The sequence below is a fragment of the Pinus tabuliformis genome, chromosome 9, assembly GCF_031772625.1.
Source record: "Pinus tabuliformis cultivar Carrire ecotype Pingquan chromosome 9, CPIR1, whole genome shotgun sequence".
NCBI classification, from domain to species: Eukaryota; Viridiplantae; Streptophyta; class Pinopsida; order Pinales; family Pinaceae; genus Pinus; species Pinus tabuliformis.
Window position 1 is genome coordinate 1,720,851,499 of NC_142307.1, and position 25,077 is coordinate 1,720,876,575.

The 25,077-nt window shown below is 39.6% G+C and overlaps 1 protein-coding gene across 1 annotated transcript in view; it reads right to left on the reverse strand.

Moving 5' to 3' along the window:
* The window catches only part of LOC149155577 (uncharacterized), a 79,152-nt gene that overhangs the window by 28,751 nt on the left and 25,324 nt on the right, over positions 1-25,077 (reverse strand). The window contains exon 6 of the mRNA XM_089444457.1: positions 6,917-6,991. Within this exon, the coding sequence (XP_089300583.1) occupies positions 6,917-6,991 (75 nt within the window). The remainder of the gene's footprint in view (positions 1-6,916; positions 6,992-25,077) is intronic.

Consider the following 25,077-nt stretch of genomic DNA (forward strand, 5'->3'; position numbering starts at 1 on the left):
CCCCCCTTGACTTGCCTAGGAGAGAGTCTAAACTGAGTGAGTAAGGATTAAGAGTGACTGCCCTTACTCTGAGCGTTTTCGCGGTGGCTAGACACTTTGTGCGACAACAGAACATACATCGGATGGACGTCAAGACTGCCTTCTTGCATGGTTCAATCAAAGAGGAAGTCTATGTGGAACAACCTGAGAGGTTTGAAGTTCATGATCGGGAATCTCATGTATGCAAGTTGAAGAAATCTCTCTATGGATTGAAGCAAGCACCCTGGGCTTGGTATGAGAGCATCGATAGCTATTTGATGAAGCTGGGATTCACTAGAAGTGAAGCCGATCCAAACCTTTACTTTGAGGTTGAAAATGATAAACCTCTCATTATGTTACTTTATGTGGACGACCTCTTTCTGACAGGTGCATACCCTCTCATTCACAAATGTAAGAGGGAGTTGGCTTTTGAATTTGAGATGAAGGACCTAGGACCGATGCACTATTTCTAGGGGTTGGAGGTCTGCAAAAGCCAGGGGAAATTTTCCTCTCTCAAGGAAAATATGTTGTGAACACTGAAGATATTGGAAAGATTTCGGATGATGGACTGCAAAACTATGACTACTCCGATGGAACTTTACTTTAAGAAGTTATGTGGTAGTGTTGTTGGACCTAAATTGGGAAATGCTTTTGAGTATCGTCAACTCATAGGAGCATTGATGTTCTTGGTGAACTCATGTCCGGACATATGTTTTGCAGTTAACACATTGAGCCAATACACGATTGAGCCTCATCATATACATTGGATCGCCTCCAAGAATATTCTAGATATCTTCGGGGCACAATCACTCATGGACTGAGATACATTGTCGGAAATGTGAGATTGCATGGTTATTCTGATGTTGATTGGGCTAGCAGTGTGGTGGATCGTAAGAGCACTTCTGGATATTGTTTTTCTTTGGATTCTGGTTCGATATACTGGATGAGCAGGAAGCAGAAATCGGTTGCCTTGAGCACCGCTAAGGCCGAATTCATAGCTGCTAGTATGGCCTCCTGTGAAGTTGTCTGGTTGAGGAATTTCTTCAGTGAGCTGTTTGGACATGTCTTGGATACCACCATGATCTTCTGCGACAACCAGAGTGGGATCCAATTATCAGAGAATTTCGTGTTTCATGATCGCTCCAAGCATATAGATATCAGGTACCACTTTATCCAAGATATGGTACAACGAGGAGCAATAAGGCTCCATCACATTGGGTCTGATGAGCAGGTCGCCGATATTCTGACAAAGCCCCTGGGGAAGGTCAAATTCTTGGCCTTCCAAGAACGACTTGGAGTCGTGGAGAAACTCTCTTATGAGATGGGCATTAAGCTCTTGGAGCTCCGAGGAGCTTGGGGTACTTCTTGGAGCGGCGAGCAACCATAGAGTGAGTGGTTAAGCCTTCCCCTAGTGGTTTGTTGTGTACAGGGTGAGTGATTCATCCTTCCCCTATGATACCCCTTGGCGACATGTGACCAAGACGAGTCGTTCCTCCTTCTCCTGCCGAGACATCCTACCCATGCAGTCTGGGACTCATGGGAAGTACCTCTCATCTGGCCAATGAGTAGGGAAATGAGGATAGGGACCATAGTACTATCGATGGATGCATCATGTACTATTGTACTCCTTATGCTAGGATGTCTGATATTGATCTCGGCTCAATGGGAACTGACCTCGAGTCATTAAGAGTGGTATGAGACACTCACTTTTGATTGGGATTGACTTCAGATTAGTAGATAATGGTATGATACATTCTCGATCACTTCTTCTTTTTCATAGTTCAACAAAGCAATGCATGAATGGCAAAGGTGGTACAAATTGGCAGATGGATTAGTGGTGGAGTTCTGCCTAATTGAGAGGGAGTGTTAAAATTGGCAACTAGGGCCAAACTCCACTTTTGGGTCATCTTATTTATGACATTTGATATTTTTACTAGATTCCTCTCTCGAAGAGGTGTAGGATTGATCTAAAGATAATCCAATTCTGAAATGTACAAATGAAGATATGAATTTATTTATATTATGGACAAATTGTCAAGGTCGGCCAACAAACTCATGCAGGCTCAGAAGCCCAATAGTCATGTCTATTCATCCTCAACGCTTTCCTATAAATACATGATGCCTCATCCTCATTTGGACACACTTCACTCACTCATCTTCTCTCTCCTACTTTGATTGGGTACGAAAATATGAAGCTGCTCCCCACACATGCGAAGGGAAGGAAGGGTTTTTTTGTTTCAGCGTTGACCAAATTTGACCAAAAATTTTAGAGGTTGTTTGACTGCGTTGACCAAGCGTTCCCTATTTTTGGTGCGATTTTGGGTGGAGGAATTCTGTCCTAGCAGGGCGCAGATCTGGGCACAAGAACTGAGGCAATCTGACCTCTTGTTTGACCAGCGTTGACTGTATTAGGACTAGCTGTAGGGTTAACTTTTGTTGACCAATTTTCACTGGACTTTTTCAAACTATTTTGGGTTGATTAGACTTGTTGGAGGTCAAAGTTGACTAGCTTTGACCGAGCTGAATTGAGGAAGAAATCTACCCTGTTGACCAACGTTGACTTTTCTGGTTAGGGCTCTTTTGCTCCTGTTATAAATTATCAGAATTTGTAGATTGTACTATCTCTCTCTACTAAACTATTGAAGACTAAAAGAAGATCTGATCAAGGGTTTCCCCACATTGGGGTTTGTCCTTGGCATCCTCTTGTCTTGGCTTGTCTTCTATTGTTTATGTTTATGTTCTATCAGCGTTTTACTTACATGTTTATGCAATTGCTAAACTGAAATTGATATTGGGCTCTTAAAGAAATTGAAGTAAAATTGCACTAAAGCATAGAACATACCATTGTTGCCTAAAATTAACATGAATAGTTCCTTGTAACCCTATTTACTAAACCGCTTCTTTAAAATTTAATATTATGAGATTACCATGAGGATTTGTATGGACGTGACTAAGTGTTTTCACTTAGTCGTTTGAGTTGATGCGATTATGGCAAACCTTCCAGCAACGGCACAATGTAGACAATACTACAAGTGAAATTAATTTTAAGCTATTGCAAAAATCAAGTACCGATCAGTGTCAGAATGATCTTTAGCAATGTGCAATAGACCGCTATCATTGAATGAATCAGTGGAGGACAAGCAGACGACATGGGTATGTCAAAGATTACAATGGCAATGGACAAGGACCCCTGGCAAGGTGGAATAGATGAGAACGTTTGGTGGTGGTCTGTCTCGGTTGCATCAGCTCAGGTGGTTGAGGCTGTGACTTGCGATTTGTTGCAAAGCTTGGTGTCAGCGGTTGTGTGGAGTTACGGCGACGGCGTAGGACGAGCTCTAGCGGCAGCTGGGACAGCGACAGAGAGAATCGAGGGGGGTTGGTGGCAGTGTCGGAGATCGCGATGGTTGCTATGGTTGGACAAGGGAATGGGCACAACTCTGATAGGAACGCACAAGGGACATGGTTGCCACAACATGTTTGGGAATTTGGTCAGTGGAAATTGGTTCGGCGACTATGTTTTTGGGTGTGCCGACATGTTGCAGCGGCTGCGTGCAACCTTTTTCCTTGTTATATATATATATATATATATATATATATATATATATATATATGAGGAATTAAAAAGAATAATTAAAAAAGGGGTAAAAAAACAAAGAGTGTGTGTATATATATATATATCCTTTTTTTTCAATTCTTTTCTTTTTGTTTTCTTTTATAATTTTTTTTTAATAATTTTTTCCTTTTTTTAGTTCTCTTCTTCTTTTAAATTATTTTTTTAATTATATGGCCAACGGCCTAATGGCGAAATGGAGAAGCTTCAAACTCTTGTGTAGCCAAACGCTTCAATTGCACGACAACAAAGTTGACGTACAGTTGATGCCCAAAGGTTAGATCAGACTGGTTTTATGTAGTGATTGAGCAGCCAAAGGATCGAACAACTCTAGTACCAATGTTACAAACAAAGTCGGTAAACACTCTAATACAAATGTTACAAACAAAGTTCGTAAACGCTCTGATACTAATGCTATGAACAAAGTTCGTATATGCAGCATAATTCTCAGAAGATCTGGAATATAAAAGTATCCATCATAGGATAATAAATAAATATATGAATGTTTAAATACAAAAGAGATATGAGACAATGATTGTTACAAATGAGGGCCCTCTTATATAGCCAAGAAGGTGCCTTTTCATGAACTGTCATGTCCCTAGAGACATGCTTCTTCAATAAATAATTACTATTTAATTAACAATTATTATCATTTTTAATTTATATTATTTATATACATTTTATTCATAACACACCTTGCCATTGGGAGGTCACAGGTTCAATTCTCCTCGACACCCTCGGTGTTAGGCCCAAATTAGTTTGGTTCAGGGGTGTGGTCCCTTCGAGTGGACCTACCTAGATTTTCGGTGCAAAGAAAAAAAGAAAATAGATCAAAAAAAAGGTCGATCCGACGACTAGAAGGCCCATGCCCTCCCTTTGCAACATGACACGGCCTTTCCTACAATTCACATTGTTATTCCTACAATCTACTATGAATTCCTGCTCTTGGCCTTTTCTTGCAATTGCACTGATTTCCTGCAATTCACTCTGCAACTGGAAATCTCAAGACGCTAAACTGGCAGCTCATACAACCTCTCCTGGAAATATCGTACAACCTCTCTTAGCAATCTCAACCTCTCTTGTCTACAAAATAACTCTTGGAGAATTCCTCCAGATCTCGAAAATTGGAAGAATATTAATGAAAGAAAACTCCAAAAGTATTTACTACTGCAACTATTGTTGAAACCCTCATTGGTGTCAAAACCCACGCTATCACTGCGCCCTGTTCACTGCAATGAATTGATCTCCAAGACAGCCCATCGATTTCCTTTATAATCTCTCTCATTGAGAAATCAACAGCGAAGATCTAGATCTGAAATCATCTAATCGATGGCTAAATTCACTTAGACACTGTACTAAAAGTCTCTAGAGGAAAATCGACCATGTCTCAACTATTATTAATTAATTAATCTATTTCCCTAAGTTACACCTAGGAAAATAATTAAAATTGATTAATCAATTTAATTACGACATTTTCACTTTATAAAATAAACTGAGGATGGAACCTAAATATCTAGAGCATGCTTTCAGTCTAGCAAGGAAAGTTAAAGTAAAAATATGACCACTAGAAAAATGGTCACTAATAACTATAAAGAAAATCATGCTCCCTTTCCTAAACTAACAAGGTTGACTCCTTAGCAAATTGATGAAAGAAGAGAAAAGGGACTATGTTTCAACTGTGACAACAAATAAAGGGCATAAATGTAGTGAGAATAAATTATTCTATATAGACTATGAAGATGAAGAAGATCCATGTCAGTTAATTTATTCATTAATACACAAGTTATAACTTATAACCAATCATGACTAAATAGAAAATGTACAACATGTTCATAATGTTATGAAGTTATATTATAACAACTTCTAAGACACTCTTGAAGCTCTCAAACAAGCCATCTTCAGTTCTAATTCGGTGTTGACACCCTTCCGTATCTTCTGCACCATGGCTCTCCACTCATTAGGGACTCCCATTTCCATTAGCATGTAGCATAACTCTTCTCCAGGATATGTGTCAAGAGCCTTTTTGAAGTCTACAAAGCATCACCATAATTCCTCACCTTTGTTGCTCCACTTTTTTGCTATCATACAACATCAGGACATGAATTCTTTAACAAACACATTGCAACAATACCCGTCCAAATGGTCATGGAAAGTTTCAGTCTAAAGCCAACTTGACCTTTGGCCTTGTTATCTCTCCTCTACAACCTACTCAGTTGTTGATTTTTCTCCATGTTATCCCACCAATGAATTGGATGAATATTAATTGATGATAATGGATTTGTAGTTCTCCACATGGTTGCAATGCCCCAGGTGAACAAAACAAGTAGCTTACACATTTCAACACCATACAATGGCCTCGACTGTCAAATTCATATGAAATGTTTATGGAGAATATCTTTATGAGTGCAATAACAGATTAAATTTATATATCTCTGTTTACCTTTATTTTTCTAGTGGATCTGTACAAAGAGAATAGCAGTGTGTGCATGTCTATTATAAATAGATCGACAGATTCTAGAGTTATCTCTTTTTGAAAAGCTTCTCCTAAAAAGGAATGAAATCTCAGAAATTTTCTAGTGCTGCTACGTATTTTATCCTGCTTTTCTTGGATGTGTCTTTCACATTTCACCATTAGTTTGTGTACATTCCTAAGAGAAGCTATAGTTAATTGTGATAGCCTTCCAAAAGCATGTTTGGGTGCACGATAAATAATGGTACAGTTTCAGTAGAAATCTGTAGACTTTATCATTCTTGGATAAACTGCAAGTGGTTGAATCAATACAGTTCTGCTTTCAATATGTTAAGAAATAACGTTTTTCTATTTGTTTGTTAACAGAAGCTGAATTCATTGATTGTCTGCATATTGAAACTTGCAGCAATTTGGCAGTTCGAAATCTGAATTTTATATGTTTCCAAGCAACCTAGACTAACGTCAAATAAATACAAAGACATCAACATTAGACTATGTACTATTGTTAATATCCATGTCACTTCTCTGTTAGATTCACAGATATGGGAGTCAAAATCACTGAATAATTACAGTTGGTCATTTAAGCAAAGAATTAAATATCAGCAATATGTTTATGAATAAGGTTACAACTTTTGATTTCAAAACCATATCTTCGCAGAAGAGTTGCTAAAATAACAGCAGACGAAAAGTAAAAAGGTATAATTTTATTACTGGTCTAGCACAAACTGTGTTCCAGAAAAAACACGGGGTAAATATCAATGACTTAATGAATCAAAAGTTCAAAACTATATGATGTAGCAGGAACAAGGGAACCACACCTTTTGAGAATTCTCTATAAGAAAGTTCTTTGCTTCTTTTAGTTTAGGTAGATATGTCTCCTTTAAGCTTTGTAGCTGCAAAAAACCTCCCATTCCATCAGAGACATGCCTCGGACTTAATTTATCTCACACACACACAGCCACCCACATACAGAAACATGCGCGTCAACAAAAGAAAATGTGGAACAATACTTTCAGATTTAAAAAAAGCTTATGAGAAAGACATTAGGGAACATCATCAACAGAGCATACTTCCTATAGTGTCCCACAAATACGTAAACAAGAATACCCATAAAAAGACATGTTGTCCTAGAAGTAACTCTTGGCTATATATTGTGGCCATTCCCCGCAGTCTGTCATCTAATACTATGTTCTCAAGTTATACAGAATGCCCCCAAATTTCATAAGCTTTACAGAAGATAGAATGGTCTCTATACAGGCATGCCTAGGAAATAGATGGCTTCATCACAACTATTTAAACAATGGAACAGCTTCATATTTAACATGAATACAGATCTAAAACATCAAAACCTTTAACTGTGGTCAGCTAGGAAATGTTTGATCGGATAAAAACCTCATTGTTGTAGTGATCAGTTGCATTGCATCACTCTTCTGATTTCATTTTAACATCTCGCTGGAAACAATTTATGTTTGAGTTCAGTAACAAAAAATATAAAAAACACCATCTATTGTTTATAATTCAATACATGTTCACAAGTCCAGATTGTTGATGTACTTACGTTAATTTTAGGCAACAATGGTATGTTCTATGCAATGTTCCACCAAGTTTTTGGGACGAGGAGGCGAGGGAGCGGATAACATCTCACTGGAAACAACTTATGTTTGAGTTCAATAACAAAAAATATAAAAAACACCATCTATTGTTTATAATTCAATACATGTTCACAAGTCCAGATTGTTGAAGTACTTATGTTAATTTTAGGCAACAATGGTATGTTCTATGCAATGTTCCACCAATTTTCTGGGACGAGGAGGCGAGGGAGTGGATATACACAGGAGCAGCCTATGCAAAAGCTTCCCACCAATTTTTAGGAAACGTGGGGGGGCATTGGGGCCTTAAAAACTAATAAATATAAAATATAAATCGATAAATCATATAACTGAAACAAATTTAAAACGAAAAGCATGATCATTGATATCATTATCATATAAATTATAATCATACATCATACATGCAAGTTTGTAACTGTGCAGTGTAACTACTAGTCTAGTAACTTACTAACAATGCACAATGAAAATAAATTATAAGATTTTAAATGTTTAAACTTTAAACCATATTGGTGTTCCCAACTATGAACATTGAATACTGAATATTGAAATAAAATAATAAGTTTGATACATCAAGAGTCAAAAATTTTAACTTTATAGAGTCAAAATAACATAAGAACATATCAAAAGATAAATGAGCATAATCGCTCAAGGTTATCCATTCAACGAAGGAGTAGACAGAAGGCTCCTTTGCGATGGCGACATCATTCCGTTCAATAAAGGAGCAGATAGAAGGTTGCTTGGCGATGGCGGCAGTGTTTAGTTCAACGAAGGAGCAAACAAAAAATGAAACGTGAAATGAACATAATGTAAACCCTTCCTAGTCGGTCAACAAATATTAAAAATTACGATTTTTTTGTTTCATAAAAAAAAATTGCGAATTTTCTAGGTACTCAAGACCCCTTTTGCCTAGGAAATGACCCCTTTCAAGTTTCCTTGTGTACTGTGTTTTTTGGGAGCGTGGGGAAACGACCCCCTCTCGTCCCCAAGTCCCCGGAGCATGAGGGAGCTAGGAAACTAGACCCCAAGGTGGGGGGACGAGACCCCGTGGAACACTAGTTCTATGCTTTGGAGCAATTTTACTTCAATTTCTTTATGAGCCCAATATTAGTTTCAGTTTATAAACATGTAAGTAAAATGCTGATAGAACATAAACATAAACAGTACAAGAAAAGCCAAGACAAGAGGACACAAGATGTGGCACCAGCCAGGGACCAAACCCCAATGTGGGGAAACCCTTGATTAAATCCTCTTTTAGTCTTCAATAGTTCAATAGAGAGATAGTACAATTTACAAATTCTGATAATTTATAATAGCAACAAAAGAGCACTAATCAGAAAAGTCAACGCTGGTCAACAGGGTAGAGCACTAAACAGTTGAATTCTGCCCAGTTAAGGTTTGGTCAAACAGTCAACCTGCGCTCAGCCCTAACCACAGTCAACATTAATCAAAGCTCTTTGATCTTCGTGCCCAGAGTTGTGGCTTGCTTAGAGAGAGATTCCTCACCCAAACTGAAGTCAAAACAAGTCAATGCATCAAGCCAACGCAGTCAAACAGCCTACCAGCAACTCGGTCAATGCAGAAAACAGAAACCCTAGTTCACACGTGTGGAGAGAGAGAAGACAGCCTCGGATAGTGTGCCCAATCACAAGAGGAGAGAGAGATATGTGTGATGAGGTCCCCTTTTTATATGCAACTTTGAGGATGAATTGGGGACTTGTGTCCCTGTTTTGCTTGTTGGCTGACCTTGACAATTTGTCTATAATATAAATAAATTCATATCTTCATTTGTACATGTCAGAATCAGATGATATTTAGATCAATCCTACACCTCTCCGAGAGAGGAATCTAATAAAAAAATCAGTTCTCATATATAAGATAACCCATGTGGAGTTTGGCCCTAGTTGCCAATTTTAACAATCCCTCTCAACTAGGGAGAACTACACCTGCTAATCCATCTGCCAATATGTACCATCTCTGCCATCCATGCATTGCTTTACACTGCTCTGCTGAACTATGAAGAAGAAGAAGTGATTGACAATGTATCATACCATTCTCTACTAACCCAAAGTCAGTCCCAATCAAAAAAGTGTCTCATACCACTCTTATTGACCTGAAGTTAGTCCCAATCAAAAGAGAGTGTCTCATACCACTCTTAATGACCCGAGGTCAGTTCCCATTGATCCCAGATCAATATCAGACATCCTAGCATAGGGAGTATGATAGTACACGATGCATCCATCGGTAGTATTATGGTCCCTATCCTCATTGCCCTACTCATTGGCCAGATGAGAGGTACTTCTCATGAGTCCTAGACTACATGGGTCGGATGTCTCAGCAGGAGAAGGATGAATGACTCGTCTTGGTCAAATGTTGTCAAGGGATATCACAGGGGAAGGATGAACCACTCACCTTGTACACAACAAACCACTAGGGGAAGGTTGAACCACTAACCCTATGGTTGCTCACCGCTCCAAGAAATACCCCAAGCCCCCTGGAGCTCCCAGATCTCAATGTCCATCTCATACAAGACCCTCATAAGAGGGTCTCTCCACGAGTCCAAGTCATTCTCGGAAGGCCAAAAATTTGACCTTCCCCAGGGGCTTTGTCAGAATATTGACAACCTGTTCATCAATCCAATGTGATGGAGCCTTATTGCTCCTCGTTGTACCATATCCCGGATAAAGTGGTACGTGATATCTATATGCTTCGAGAGAACATGAAACACAGGATTCTCTGATAATCGGACCAAATCATAGTGGTATCCAGCACATGTCCAAACAACTCACTGAAGAGCTTCCTCAACCAGACAGCTTCACAAGAGGCCATACTAACAACTATGTATTCGGCCTCGGTGATGCTCAAGGCAACCGATTTCTGCTTCCTCCTCACCTAGGATATCGAAGCAGAACCCAAAGAAAAACAACATCCAGAAATGCTCTTGCGATCCACCACACTGCCAGCCCAATTAGCATTAGAATTGTGAAAACTCTATCACTGTAGCAACTGATTTACTTTTCCTACTTATTCCACAATAAGTTATTTATGAAATTACTTCAATAAACATTAAAATAAATATTGCTGCAGATATCACACCGTAATACATAAACAAACATATACACAAGAATCAACACATTGACACAGATATTTTGGACAACGGTCCCCGGAAAAACCCAATGTGGGAAAACCGGTGCAACAAGGGAGGATTTTATTATTCAGCAATTCTTCTGTACAAGAGGGTGCCAAACTGGCTTACACACACAGAGAAAAATTCTCCAACACTTCTCCCAATCTCAGCATCAGCCCAGTTGACCTCTGCGTGGCTCTCAGACCCTCTGCGTCAGCCTCTGCTTGCCTGTGTTAGCGCTGGGCCTCTCTGTGTTAGCCCTGGGCCTCTTTGCGTCACCCACGCAGGCCTAGTTAGTGACTGCGCAGTCTCCCGTTGCCTCTGCGTCTGCCTGAAATGCCCTGCGTCTGCCTCTCCTGCCTCGGCGCTGATCTCCAGTGGCTAATCCTGTCTCTTTGTTCCGTACTTGCTGCTCCTGATTGCTCACCAGACCACTGGTTCAATTTCTCAGCTAACCCCGCTCCAGAAATTGCACTGACTGGTCTCCCCCAGTGTATTCTCCAAGTGACCCTCAAGCCTCCTCTTATACTTTTCTCGTTGACAAATCAACGACCGAGATTAAGTCCCTAATCAACAACTAAGATTAGATCTGGCTTGATCCATGACTTTTGGACCATTCTAACACAGTTTTATATTAATTCACATTAATATTTTATTTTCCCTAAGTTTAGACTTAGGGGCTCCATTAAAAATATTAATTATTTTAATATCTCCCAAACTGTTTAGAATCTACCCAAACCCTTTATAGGTATTGGAGATCTCATGTGCCTTAGCCTCTCCACCAATTTTCGTAGCTAGAGCACATCCGATGCTACTCCAAATAAACAAGAATAACCATGTAGCCTCACATTTCCAGCAGTGTATCTCAATCCATGAGTGATTGTGCCGGGAAGATATCTCAGAAGATTCTTGGCGCCAATCCAATGTATATGATGAGGCTCAACCATGTATTGGCTCAATGTGTTAACTGCAAAACATATGTCCGGAAGGGAGTTCACGAAGAACATCAATGCTCCTATGAGTTGACAATACTCAGAAGCATTTCCCAATTCAGGTCCAACAACATTACCACATAACCTCTTAAAGTTAAGTTCCATCGGAATAGTCACAGGCTTGTAGTCCACCATCCCAAATCTTTCCAATATCTTCACAACATATTTTCCTTGAGAGAGGAAAATTTCACCTGGCTTTTGCCAAACCTCCAACCCTAGGAAATAGTGCATCGGTCCTAGGTCCTTCATCTCAAATTCAGAAGCCAACTCCCTCTTACATTTGTGAATGAGAGGGTCTACACCTGTCAGAAAGAGGTCGTCCACATAAAGTACCAGAATGAGAGGTTTATCATTTTCAACCTTAAAGTAAAGGTTTGGATCGACTTCACTTCTAGTGAATCCCAGCTTCATCAGATAGTTATCGATCCTCTCATACCAAGCCCAGGGTGCTTGCTTCAATCCATAGAGAGCTTTCTTCAACCTACATACATGAGATTCCCGATCATGAACTTCAAACCCCTCGGGTTGTTCCACATAGACTTCCTCTTTGATTGAACCATGCAAGAAGGCAGTCTTGACATCCATCTGATGTAGGTTCCATCCTTGCGAGGTAGCAAGGGCTATGATCGAGCGGATGGTGGTGTATCGAGAAACAACTGCAAATATCTCACCGTAATCTACACCTTCCTTTTGAGAGAAGCCTCGAGCAACAAAGGGAGCCTTGAAATTTTCTGCATTTCCATGAGCTCCATGCTTGATTTTGTAGAGCCACTTAGAAGTGCAACCGATTTGTCCTGGGGTCTAGGAACCACATCCCAGACATCATTCTTCATAATTGACTCATATTCTTCATTCATAGCACCCTTCCATACTTGTTGCTTCACGGCTTCTTCGAATGATGAAGGCTCAATTTGAATGATAGTGCTCATGGCAGTCAAATATCCTTGGTACTTGTATGGCTTCTTGCTTTCACAGAAATTACCCCTTGGTGCAATATCCCTCTCAGCATCTTCGAGAGTCTCCCTGAGCCATGAAGGTCTCCTCTTGGAGGAGGAAGGCTCATGAGGGAGTGGATCAATAGGATCCATAGGTTCATCAACATCAGGCATCATTCGTCATCTTCTTCACCCTAATTTCCTGTGTCAGCTTCTTTGTCCTTCCCTAGGATAGGAAGGTTGTTGAACTTCCTGAGGGCCATATCTTCATCGAAGGTGACATCATGACTTATCTCAATTTCCTTTTGACTAGCCACATAAATTCTATATCCCTTAGAATTTTCATTATAGCCCACAAAGATTCCTTTCTTCCCAAATGCACCCAATTTGCTTCTTTTCTCTTTCGACACATGAAAATATAGGGAGCTTCCAAAAATTCGAAAATGAGAGACATCGGGTTTCTTACCAATGAACATTTCTTTGAGAGTCTTGGAGTCCAATGCTTGATGAAGGCATCGGTTTTGAACATACACGGTGATATTTGCAGCTTCACCCCATAGAAACTTCAGAAGGCCTTGATCATGAAGCATGGCATGGACAGCTTCTACAATAGAGTGACTCTTCCTTTCAACCACACCATTCTGCATGGGAGTGTTGGCGTTGTAGTCTCCCTCTTAATGTCACCTTCTCTGCAATAATCTTGGAATTCATTGGATTCATACTCGGTCCCATTATCAATCCTCAATATCTTGATTTACTTCTCAGATTGGTTTTCGATCAAGGCTTTGAAATGTCGGAACTAGGTGAACATTTCATCCTTCTTCAAGAAGTAGATCCAGGTCTTTTGAAAATAATCATCCACAAAGGTGAGATTATATAAGTATCCTCCCAAGGAGTTTACTAGCATCATACCAGATATGTCGGAGTGGATCATATGTCGGAGTGGATCAATTGCAATATGTCTGTGGTCTTGCTATTACCATAGGGGAATGCGTCCCCTTGTAAGTTTTCCTTCGGCACATCCCGGACATACACTTTCATTTTCTACTTTGAACTCAGGCATACATGTCACTATCCTTGGGGTTTTTCTCATCAAGACCAACAGTCTCGGGCTCAGATCATCGTGTAGGAAACTCAATGGCTTGGGCACGGTAAAGACGAGTGCACAGGCATCCAAGAACAAACATGAAAAGAGATCACAAAATAGAAATGGCACCCACTACGTGGACAATGATTGCAACAATGATGATACGTGTTGTTGGATGGATCGAAGATCCTTTAACAACATCGATGAGAGGTCTATAGTATGCATAAAATGAAACTCGGCGGAAGAAAGGCTAAAAGCTCTGCAAATTCGCTTATGGGAAAAGAGAAGGGTTGCAGACAATGGTTTTTCTTCCTTTGGGACAATCTACGAATATGCACCATGGACATGCAGTGGTTAGGAGTTGCATGCAAAGCAAAAGGACAGATCCAGCAACGAAGGGCACAATGCAATGGAACGAGAAAAGGCCGAGACGAGCACATTCCCATACAACTTGGGGCTTCGAAACCAATCATCAAATGCAAAGCAAACCAGCACGAGTTTAAACACGGGACAAAAGTCCAGAGGCTGACAACAAAGGGGCAGACCCAAATCCAGAGGATTTGTATCAGGTTTTTATCAAAACTATCTCTGGGAAATCAATAATGTTATGGGTCCGAAGTATGAATCAAGTGACAGATCTGAAGCAAAATGCCCAAAATGTCACAAGTATTTCTGCTTCATTACAAAGTTTGATTTTTTCCAGGAAAGTGTTGCAGGAAGAGATCCCTTTGAAAGACTATGGTATTCAAAGGAACTCTACCATTATCCAGAATCTACGGCTAAAAGGAGGTGCCCCAGGAGCAAGCACATTTGCTAGATCAGCACCGACAGACAAGGGTATTTGACAATTCCAGGTCCATACAAAGTAGAAAAGATGGAACAAGCTCCAGATTTGTCCATAGAATTACTAGAAGTGCGTGCTCTCTTCAATACTTTACAAGAAAAAGCTATCATTTGTCAATTTAACTGTTTCTGGCCCAAATCTGAAGAACTAAGTGAGTGGATCTATCTCAACTGGACCAGAGACTGTGATATTTATCTGTGTGAAAAAGGATTTTTTGTGGTTGAGTTTGATACTCAAAAAGATTACAATCATGTCATAAATGACGAAACATGGTTCTAGGGAAGGGCGGGGCTCTTCGTAACCCCATGGTTCCCTGGTTTTGATGCAAACTCAATGGTGGTCTCAAAAATGCCAGTTTGGGTAAGGCTATATAACCTCCACCTACCTTTTTGGCACCATCTGGTCCTAGAAGGGATTGGAAATTCTTTGGGAAGGTTCCTAAAGTTGGATCGAGAAAGAATGGACAAAGGGATATTCACTTTTGCCCATATCTGTGTGGAGATAGACTTTAGCAAAGGCCTTCCGGAATGTATCCATTTGACACAAAGATTTCAAGTGGACACAGTGGTTAAATTTTGAAAACACTGCCTTTAGATGCAGGGTTTGCCACCAAACAGGGAGTTGAGCGATCTCATGTATCTAAAAGTTCTGATTCAGATAAAGAAGTTCCAAACATCTCCAGAAATAATGAACTGGCAATTGTCTCTACTACTCCATCACTTGGGGTCTGGCAAAAAGTTCAAAAGAAAAAAGGTAAAAAAGAAAAGTCCAATTTATCTGGCAATCTAGAATTTTTTTTTTTGGTAGCTCTGCTACTATGTGTGTGTCCTGTATACACACGGGTCCCTCAGGACAAATTCTGAATGCTTTATGCATATACTCAATGTAACTTTTCATTTTTCTTTAATAGAAAGTTACTAATTTTTCTTTGGAAAAAAACACAATTTGGTAACAAGCCCACCAAGATAGCTCCATAATACAACAATAAGCCTCTCAAGAGGGAAAAATAATAGATACAATAGGTCAAAGGGTCGTTGAGAAGGCCTAGTGGAGTCTAATATGTGCCAAGATGAATGATGAGCTCCAAACATGGTGATAAAGGGGTTAGCCCCTTGATATCCAAGCAAATTCCCTCTGGTGCCCCCAAGTGAAGTGGCTATGGGGGCACAAAGCATCCTCATGGGTCTCCAATTGGATCGAAGAAGCATGTATCCCATCTGTAAAGGCTAAAAGAATGATGCAAGCCCTCCCATTGTCTCCTATGCCAAGACATATTCTCATCTGGGCCCTAGATCAACTGCCAATTGTGTGGTGCAAGAGTGGAGTCGGTTGGGCAAGGTGGTTCAGGTGCATTATCATCGTCTAATAGGTGGAAAACGTGCAAGCAATAAGTGGAACTCAAGGATCCCATGAAATGGCAATCTACTCTCTGCTATGGTGGAGACCCGTGGCTCTCAACACTCACCCTACAAATGCCAATATGACCCTCTAGAGGGCTTGGACCCCGTATAGGGAGGCTGAACCCAACATGAAGACCCACTTGCAATCTTGTATAAGATCCAATGCATCCTCTCACCTTCCAGTACAACCAAACATTAGTGTAGTTGAGTAAATGAGCTTACAAATCATGGATCCACATAGACACTTCCTAGCGGCATGCCCTTCCATAATAGGCTTCGACATGTACAAGCAAAATACAATTTCATTTCTTAAAGATCAAATACTTGGAAGGCACTGGTTGTTTATGTATTTCATGCTTACCTTATGATGGTTATTGCTCATATCAGTTTTTGCTTATAAATCTTAAAGAGATAATCCATTTAACTCTAACAATTCTCCTAGAAACTCACATCTTTTTTAACTTAACTTTTCATTAGGGACCACCCCCCTTAGCTAACCTAGAAGATAGCTCAAACGAAGAGAGTCGCGATTAGTTTGACAGCTCCTTCTCTAAGTTCCCTGCGACCAACCACACCTTGTGGGGTTGAAGGCTTTTCTCACTAACTTGTAGGTAGGTGTAGGTGGTAGGGTCAACATCTTTAGCGCCACTGTTGGGGACAAGCTTTCTTGTACCTGGGAAATCGACTAGCCTTTTGGTTTTCGCATTTTTGAACTTTAGATTTAGATTCTTGCTCAAGTGGCGACTCCACTCAATCCAAATTTTGCAAGAGTCTCTACTAGGAGAAATTCAAGTGGTCTAGTTATCACCTCTCTTGATCCTGAAAGGGTTTTTAGAGAGAGGTTGAATAGACTTTCTCATAGTAGAGCTCTTGCTAGCTTTGGGCAAGAAGTTATTTTTATATTCATTTGTTTTTCAAGAACAAGTAGAGCCTAGCATCATGAATGAGCATTTTCTTTAATGTTTGTATCTTTAAATGGTGTAACACTGCTAACTATGAGGATGTGAAAAAGAGACTTTTTGTTTTATCTTTAGAAGAGGATGGCCTTGATTGGCTCACTGAGCAACCTGCTAACTCATATAACTCTTTACAAGCCATTCTAACTGCATTTTTAGATAACTTTGGAGAGAAGGAAAATAAGCATTTGATCAATGCCATTAGCAACATGAAGAAAATGAGAATGAAACCATGGAGGAGTTTAACAAGAGATTCAATGAATTAGTAAAAAGCATGCCTGCTACTATTAAACCTCTTGGTGAATTTCTTTTATGCTCATATCTAGATGTTTTTGGGGTTGACATTGCCTATGAGTTGAGGAGGAAGGAGCCTATGAATCTAAGTGTAGCTCAATCTGAAGCCTTGAAGATAGAAAGGGTCAGTACAAAGAAATCAGGAAAATTTGAAATTCCTGGTTTCAATAGAGAATCATCAATATAACGACCCATCTAAATTGATCCATTATATAAAGTTTTAAACTTTATAATAAAACAAATATGATGAAATTTAAATAATAAATATGTTAAGTTTTATAAATATAATTAAACTTTATAAACATATATAAGTTAAATTTTATAAAATATATAATTGAACTTTATAATATTTATAAATTAAATTTTATATTATGTAACGACCCATCTAAATTGATCCATTATATAAAGTTTTAAACTTTATAATAAAACAAATATGATGAAATTTAAATAATAAATATGTTAAGTTTTATAAATATAATTAAACTTTATAAACATATATAAGTTAAATTTTATAAAATATATAATTGAACGCTATAATATTTATAAATTAAATTTTATAAAATATATAATTAAACTTAATATTTATAAATTAAATTTTATAAAATATATAATTAAACTTAATATTTATAAATTAAATTTTATAAAATATATAATTGAACTTTATAATATATATAAATTAAATTATATATTTTATAAAATTTAACTTATATATGTTTATAAAGTTTAATTATATTTATAAAACTTAACATATTTATTATTTAAATTTCATCATATTTGTTTTATTATAAAGTTTAAAACTTTATATAATGGATCAATTTAGATGGGTCGTTACAATCAAAATCAAATGATTCCAAAGGCAAGGCCAAGGAAGAGACTACGCATGATCCTATTAAATAACCAATTCAACTCATCAAGAGCATAGAAGAAAATGACATTAAAGAAATGCAAGCCACACAAAATAGGTTGGTGGCCATGGAGAGATCACAAGTCCAAAGATTCCAACCTAGGCCAAATGATAGATGGAAAAAGAATGAAGGCCCTCAACAGGAGTATAGGCCACCAAATCCATTGGAATCCACCAACATGGTAGGTCAGATTCCCCCCTTTTGTAGGCCATGTAATGAGTTCCATGAAGAAACCACATGCCCATATGTGAAGAGAATCATGGAAAGTGGCATGTTAGGAGATGAACATGTAAGGATAGCTGGTCAAATCAATATGTTCTCCATGGAAGATCAGATATACACCATTGAGAGAAATCAAGAGATTGACCATAGGCCTAATAATCTTGGGGTTTTAAATATGATTGCAAATTTTGATGAAGTCACTAAGATTTTTGGGGAAAAACCTACATCTGAACAAGGGATGACTTATCAAAGAAGGGATATCCAAGACCGAAGTAATCACAGAAATTTTTCTCCTCCTACTTCAGCATTGAATTTTGACTTGGGCAATTGGGTGAATAATGCAAAGGTTTCTATTCCAGTGACAGTCCTTTTAAAGATACCATCTCAAAGGGCCATGTTACTAAGTGCCATTGAACTTACTCAAAGGGAAGAAAAGCCTAGTGACGAACCAGAAGATGAGGACATTGTATCGAAAAGTATGATTTTTTATGTGGGGAATGAAGATCATCTACCATTTTATGTTTCTTTGCTACTGAATGATCGTATTTTACATAACTGCATGCATGATTCAAGGGTTTCATCAAATGTCATGATCAAGAAAGTCATGGAGCAACTGAATTTAAGGGTATCTAGGCCCTATCACAACATATGTTCAATGGATTCTAAAAGAATTGAAGTGTGTGGGATAATTAAAGATTTACAGGTTTTTTACACGAATCCGGAAAAATGGGACCCGCGCAGCCATAAAAGGGCGAAAATTCCTTTCATTTGCATCATTTTTTGTCATTTCTTTTGCAATAGGTGAGTTGTGGGTTTGCTGTGAGGAGTTTGGAGCAAGGAGCAAAGGGTGTGGAGTGTTTTCAAGGAGATTGAAGCAACAGGTAAGTGCATTTCCTCTCTATTTTTTTGCATTTGTATTACGGCAATTTGTATATGCATTTCTTTTACAAATTTGTGCATGTTTTTTTTATTTTTTTATAGTATTCGTGGCTCAATCAAGGGCAGCAGGTAAGGGGCAAAGGAAGGGGAAGAATGTCCCCATTGGAGATGCCCCTCCTCCCCCAATTTCATCAAATTCCGTTGCAAGTATTCCCTCTATTGCAAGTAATGTTAAGGGAAGACTTCCTTCTAAAGGTAACGTTGAGAAATATCCCTTGTGGAAATATGTCACAAGAGAGGATGGGCCAAGCAACAAGGTGAAATCAGGAGGAAATGTGAATTGGAGATGCAACTTTTGCCACAGTAATTTCACAAGCACATATTATCGTGTGAAAGGCCATTTGTTGGCTTTACCAGGTTGTGGAGTTGGAGCTTGTACACAAGTTCCTTAACAAAAGAGGAAAGAAATGGAAAAAGAGTTCACTATTGGTATGGCAAATGTGGCTGCAAAAAATGAAAAAAAACCAAGAATGATGACCCCCTTCCATTTTTGAGGAAAGGCATCAACAAATTCCCATTTAAGAGTTTTATTGGGGGACAAGCAGCAAAAAGAAAGGAAATTTCACTTGGTCCTGTGAAAATTCTATCACAACAACATTTGATTTACTTTTCCTACTTATTTTTCAATAAGTTATTTATGAAATTCCTTCACTAAACATTAAAACAAATTCTGCTGCAGATATCACATTGTAAAACAGTAAAAAAAAAAAAAAAAAACACATGCACAAGGATCAATACATTGACATAGATATTTTGGACAACAGTCCCCGAAAAAAACCCAATGTGGGAAAATCGATGGAGCAAGGGAGGGTTTTATTATTTAGTAATTCTTCAATACAATAGCGTGCCAAACTGGCTTACCCACAGAGAGAAAAAATCTCCATCACTTCCCCCAGTCCCAACATCAGCTTGGCTGACCTTTGTGTGGCTCCGAGACACTCTGCATCGGCCCTGGGCCTCTCTGCGTCATCCACGCAGGCCCTCTAGTGACTGCACAGTCTCCTGCTGCCTCTGCATCTGCCTGAAATGTCCTGCGTCTGCTTCTCATGTCTCAACGTTGGTCTCCTGTGGCTAATCCCGTCTCTCTGTTCCCTACTTGCTGCCTCCTGACTGCTCACCACACCACTAGTTCGAATTTCTCAGCTAACCCCGCTCCAAAAATTGAACTGACAGGTCTCCCTCAGTGTGCTCTCCAAGTGACCCTCAAGCCTCCTCTTATACTTTTCTCATTGACAAATCAACGACCGAGATTAAGTCCCTAATCAACAGTTAAGATTAACTCTGGCTTGATCCATGACTTTTGGACCTTTCTAACATAGTTTTATATTAATTCAATTTAATATTTTATTTTCCCTAAATTGAGACTTAGGGACTCCATTAAAAATATTAATTATTTTAATATCTCCCAAACTGTTTAGAATATGCCCAAACCATTTATGGGTATTGGAGATCTCATGTGGTTTACCCTCTCCACCAATTTTCATGGCTAAAGCACATCTGATGCTACCCCAAATCAACATTCCCTCTTAGCGAGGACTGTGCTCTAGTAATACTCCTCACTAAGTATCACCCTGATCATCCGGCATCGGTCCCTGTGCTGAAGCTAAGCCTTGCTGCCCAACATCCTCTACACTGTTGCATCCTGTATTGTTGCACATGGCTCTGTTACTGCCACTACTGCATCTGTACGACAACTCCCTCTGCATCTGTGCTGCTGCCGGTCCTTTCTTCCAATACTACATTTGCACTGCAACTCCCTCTGCATCCGTGCTGTTACAACTCCCGTTTCTGCTACTGAAACGGGTTCTTTACCATCCCCATCTTTTCCCTAAGGTAGTCAAACTTTGTCCTTCCAAGGGCCTTGGTGAGGATGTCCGCCACCTGTTCTCCTGTAGGTGTGTAGCTCAACTGTACAGCTCCTCATTAGACATAGTCTCTGACAAAGTGACACTGGATATCAATATGCTTCGACCTATCATGAAACACTAGATTTTCAGAGAGCTTGATGCAACTCTGATTATTGAACATGATAGTGGTTGCCTCCATATTCCTTCTGAATAGGTTCACAAGCAGTTTTCTAAGCCATATGGCCTCGCACAAAGTTGTGCTTGCTGCCATATATTCTGCCTCAAATGAGCTCAGAGCCACAGACTTCTATTTCCTACTGCACCAAGAGGTCATTCCTGATCTAATGTTGAAACAGTACCTAGACGTACTTTTCCAATCCACTGAACTTCCTGCCCAATATGCATCAGTAAATCCACTCAAACTAATATCCTTACCTTTGGTGTACAAGAGTCCAGAATCGACTGTTCCCTGTAAATACCTGAGAACGTGTTTCCCTATTGGCCAGTGTGCCCTCTTCGGTTCCACCATGAACTGACTGAGGGTGTTGACAGCGTACCAAATGTCTAGCATGCTATTGACCAGATACATCAGGGACCCTATGAGCTGCTTGTATAGGGTGGGATCAACATCCTTGTCTTCTAATGTATCAATCTTCTTCCAGTTGGTGATCATTGGAATAGCCATGGGTCTACAGTCCTCCATCCCGAATCTTTTCAAGATTTCTGCAGCATACCTCCCTTGCCCAAGGAAGATTTCTCCCTTCTGTTGCCAAAATTCCAACCCTAGGAAGTAACGCATTCGTCCCAAATCCTTCATATCGAATTTTGTGGCTAGATTTTTCTTGCAGTCCCCAATGAGCTTGGATGATCCTATCAGAAAGAGATCATCCACATACAATACTAAGATTAGCGGTTCGTTCTCTACAACCAAATAGTAGAGATTCGGATCTGCGTCACTCTTGACAAATTCCATCTTCTGCAAGTAGCCATCTATTTGAACATACCATGCTCTAGGTGTCTGTTTCAAGCCATACAAGGCTTTCTTCAATTTGCATACATGAGACTTCTTCTAACGTGTCTCAAAGCCCTCTAGTTGTTTAATGTATACCTCTTCTTCTATTACCACGTTCAAAAAAGTCGTTTTGACATCCATCTAATGAATCTGCCATCCCATCTGAGCTGAAAGAGATATCACAATCTTAATAGACGTATACCTAGCTACCGGGGCGAAGGTCTCCTCGTAGTCAATTCCTTCCTTTTGAGCATACCCCTTAGCCACAAACCTGGCCTTGTATTTCTCGACAGTGTCATCTGCAACGTATTTGATCATGTAGATCCATCTTGATCCTACCACTGATCTATCTTGAGGCCTTGACATGACCCCCCAAACATCGTTCACCATTATGGAGTTGTACTCCTCTACCATCGCGTCTAGCCAAACTTGATGTTGAGTTGCCATCTATTCGACCATACCATGCTCTAGGTGCCTGTTTTAGCCAATACAAGGCTTTTTTCAATCTGCATACATGAGACTTCTCCTCATGTGTCTCAAAGCCCTCTGGTTGTTCAATGTATACCTCTTCTTCTATTACCCGTTCAGAAAAGTCGCTTTGACATCCATCTGATGAATCTGCCATCCCATCTGAGCTATAAGAGATATCACAATCTTAATAGACATATACCTGACTACCGGGGTGAAGGTCTCCTCGTAGTCAATTCCTTCCTTTTGAGAATACCCCTTAGCCACAAACTAGGCCTTGTATATCTCGACACTATCGTCGGCAACATATTTGATCTTATAGATCCATCTTGATCATACCATTGATCTATCTTGAGGCCTTGGCACTACCTCCCAGACATCGTTCACCATTATGGAGTTGTACTCCTCTACCATCGCGTCTAGCCAAACCTGATGTTGAGCTGCCTCCTTGAAACTGGCAGGCTCCCCATCCTGAGCTACTAGTGCCTAATATCTATCTAGTTATTTTCGCTCCCTCTTATTGTTTCTTGGTGCACCGATGAAGTCCTTTGCATCTCGCAGAATCTGACAAAGTTCCCTGCTAGTTCTTCCTCTGCCAGCAGGTGCTTCTGTTAGCTCCTCCTCCTCATCCTATGAATCTTCTTGACCCAAGGAAGAATTCTTTACTTCCGTTGGTTGAAGAGGCTTAACTAGCGACTCCTCTTTTGACTGCTCCTTAGAAGGAATCTCATGAGATTTTTTGAAATCCCTGTCCTCCATGAACTTTACATCTCGTCGAACAACTACCTTCCTGCTCCCTGGAAGTCAGATTTTGTATACCTTAGCAGTCTTGCTAGATCCCACCAGATATCCCTTTTCCACAGTTTGATCCAACTTCTTCCTCTTTTCCTCGAGTATGCGGCAATATGCTAAACTCCCAAATATCCTGAAATGACTAACTTCAGGTGTCTTCCCTGTGAAAACTTTCTCTGGAGTGATCTTGCCCAACGCTCGATGAGGAGTCTTGTTTTGAACATAGACTATTGTGTTGCATGCTTCCGCCCATAGGAATTTTGGCATATCCTGATCATACATCATGGCCCTAGCTGCTTCTACAATAATCTTGTTATTTCTCTCTACTACTCCATTCTGCTACGGATTATAGGGAGTTGTCCACTTTCTTCGATGCCCTCCTTAGCGCAAAAATCAGTGAAGTCCTTATTGACATACTCTCCACCATTATCTGAGCGCAAAACTTTTATTTTCTTCCCAGTCAGATTCTCCACCAGAACCTTGAACTCTTTAAACCGACAGAAAACCTCGTCCCTGGTTTTCAGAAAATAAATCCAAGTTTTCCTTGAGTGGTCATCAATGAAGATAAGGAAATACTCGGCACCACTGAGAGCTTTGACGGACATAGGTCCACTGATATCTGAGTGTATCAACCCTAGTACACTCTGGGCCTTGTGTTTACTCCTAGCAAATGTTGCCTTGGCATACTTTCCTAGAGCGCATCCTTTGCATACATCATCTCGTTCCGTACTTAGACCCGGAACTCCTGTTACAGTGCTCCTGAGAATTCTCAGAGCTCCATGGTGCAAATGACCCATTCTTTTGTGCCATAGTTCATTCAAGTCCTTGTCTCCATGATTGCCTATTAGTGCCATTAGTGATTCTAGTTGTAATCTATACAACCCATTACTTTTGATCCCAATATGCACTTTCTTTTTCCACCTCGAGTGCTTGACGTGTACCTTCTCCTTGATGAAGTAAACGTCATAGCCCTTGCCTTGAATTTGTGATACGGAAAGTAAGTTCATCCCCAATCCTAGTACATGCAGCACATTTGTAGCACGGAAACGTTATCTTAAGAAATTTCAACCCCCACTCGGTTATCAGTTTTCCTTATCACTCCATGCATTTAGTTTTAAATCCAAGCATGATAAGAAGTCTAAAATCTGGAACTGATAATATTTTTCTGAAAACACAAATTTAGAGATTTCACAACTGCTGAAATCGTGGAAATAAAACACAGCAAAATTATGACACCCACGCACAGAAAATAGCCCAGTGATTTTTGGTCAATGTGACCCTAAAAAAACCCCCTACAACTCTTGGGGAAAACCAGTTTGAGAGCTCTTCTTTATTTCTGAAAATGCTTTTACAGAAAAACTAAAATACACAGTAAAAATTCTAGCAACCACAAATTACAACTTATCTCGATTTCTGTGCCTGAAATCCACCTCAAAAATCATGCCAATCAGCAAACAACCAAAACAGATTTTTTTACAATAATAAAACAGAATTAAATGTTGTACAGCCAACCTCAAAAAACGTGCCCAGAACTTGATGTCCCTCTTCCTCA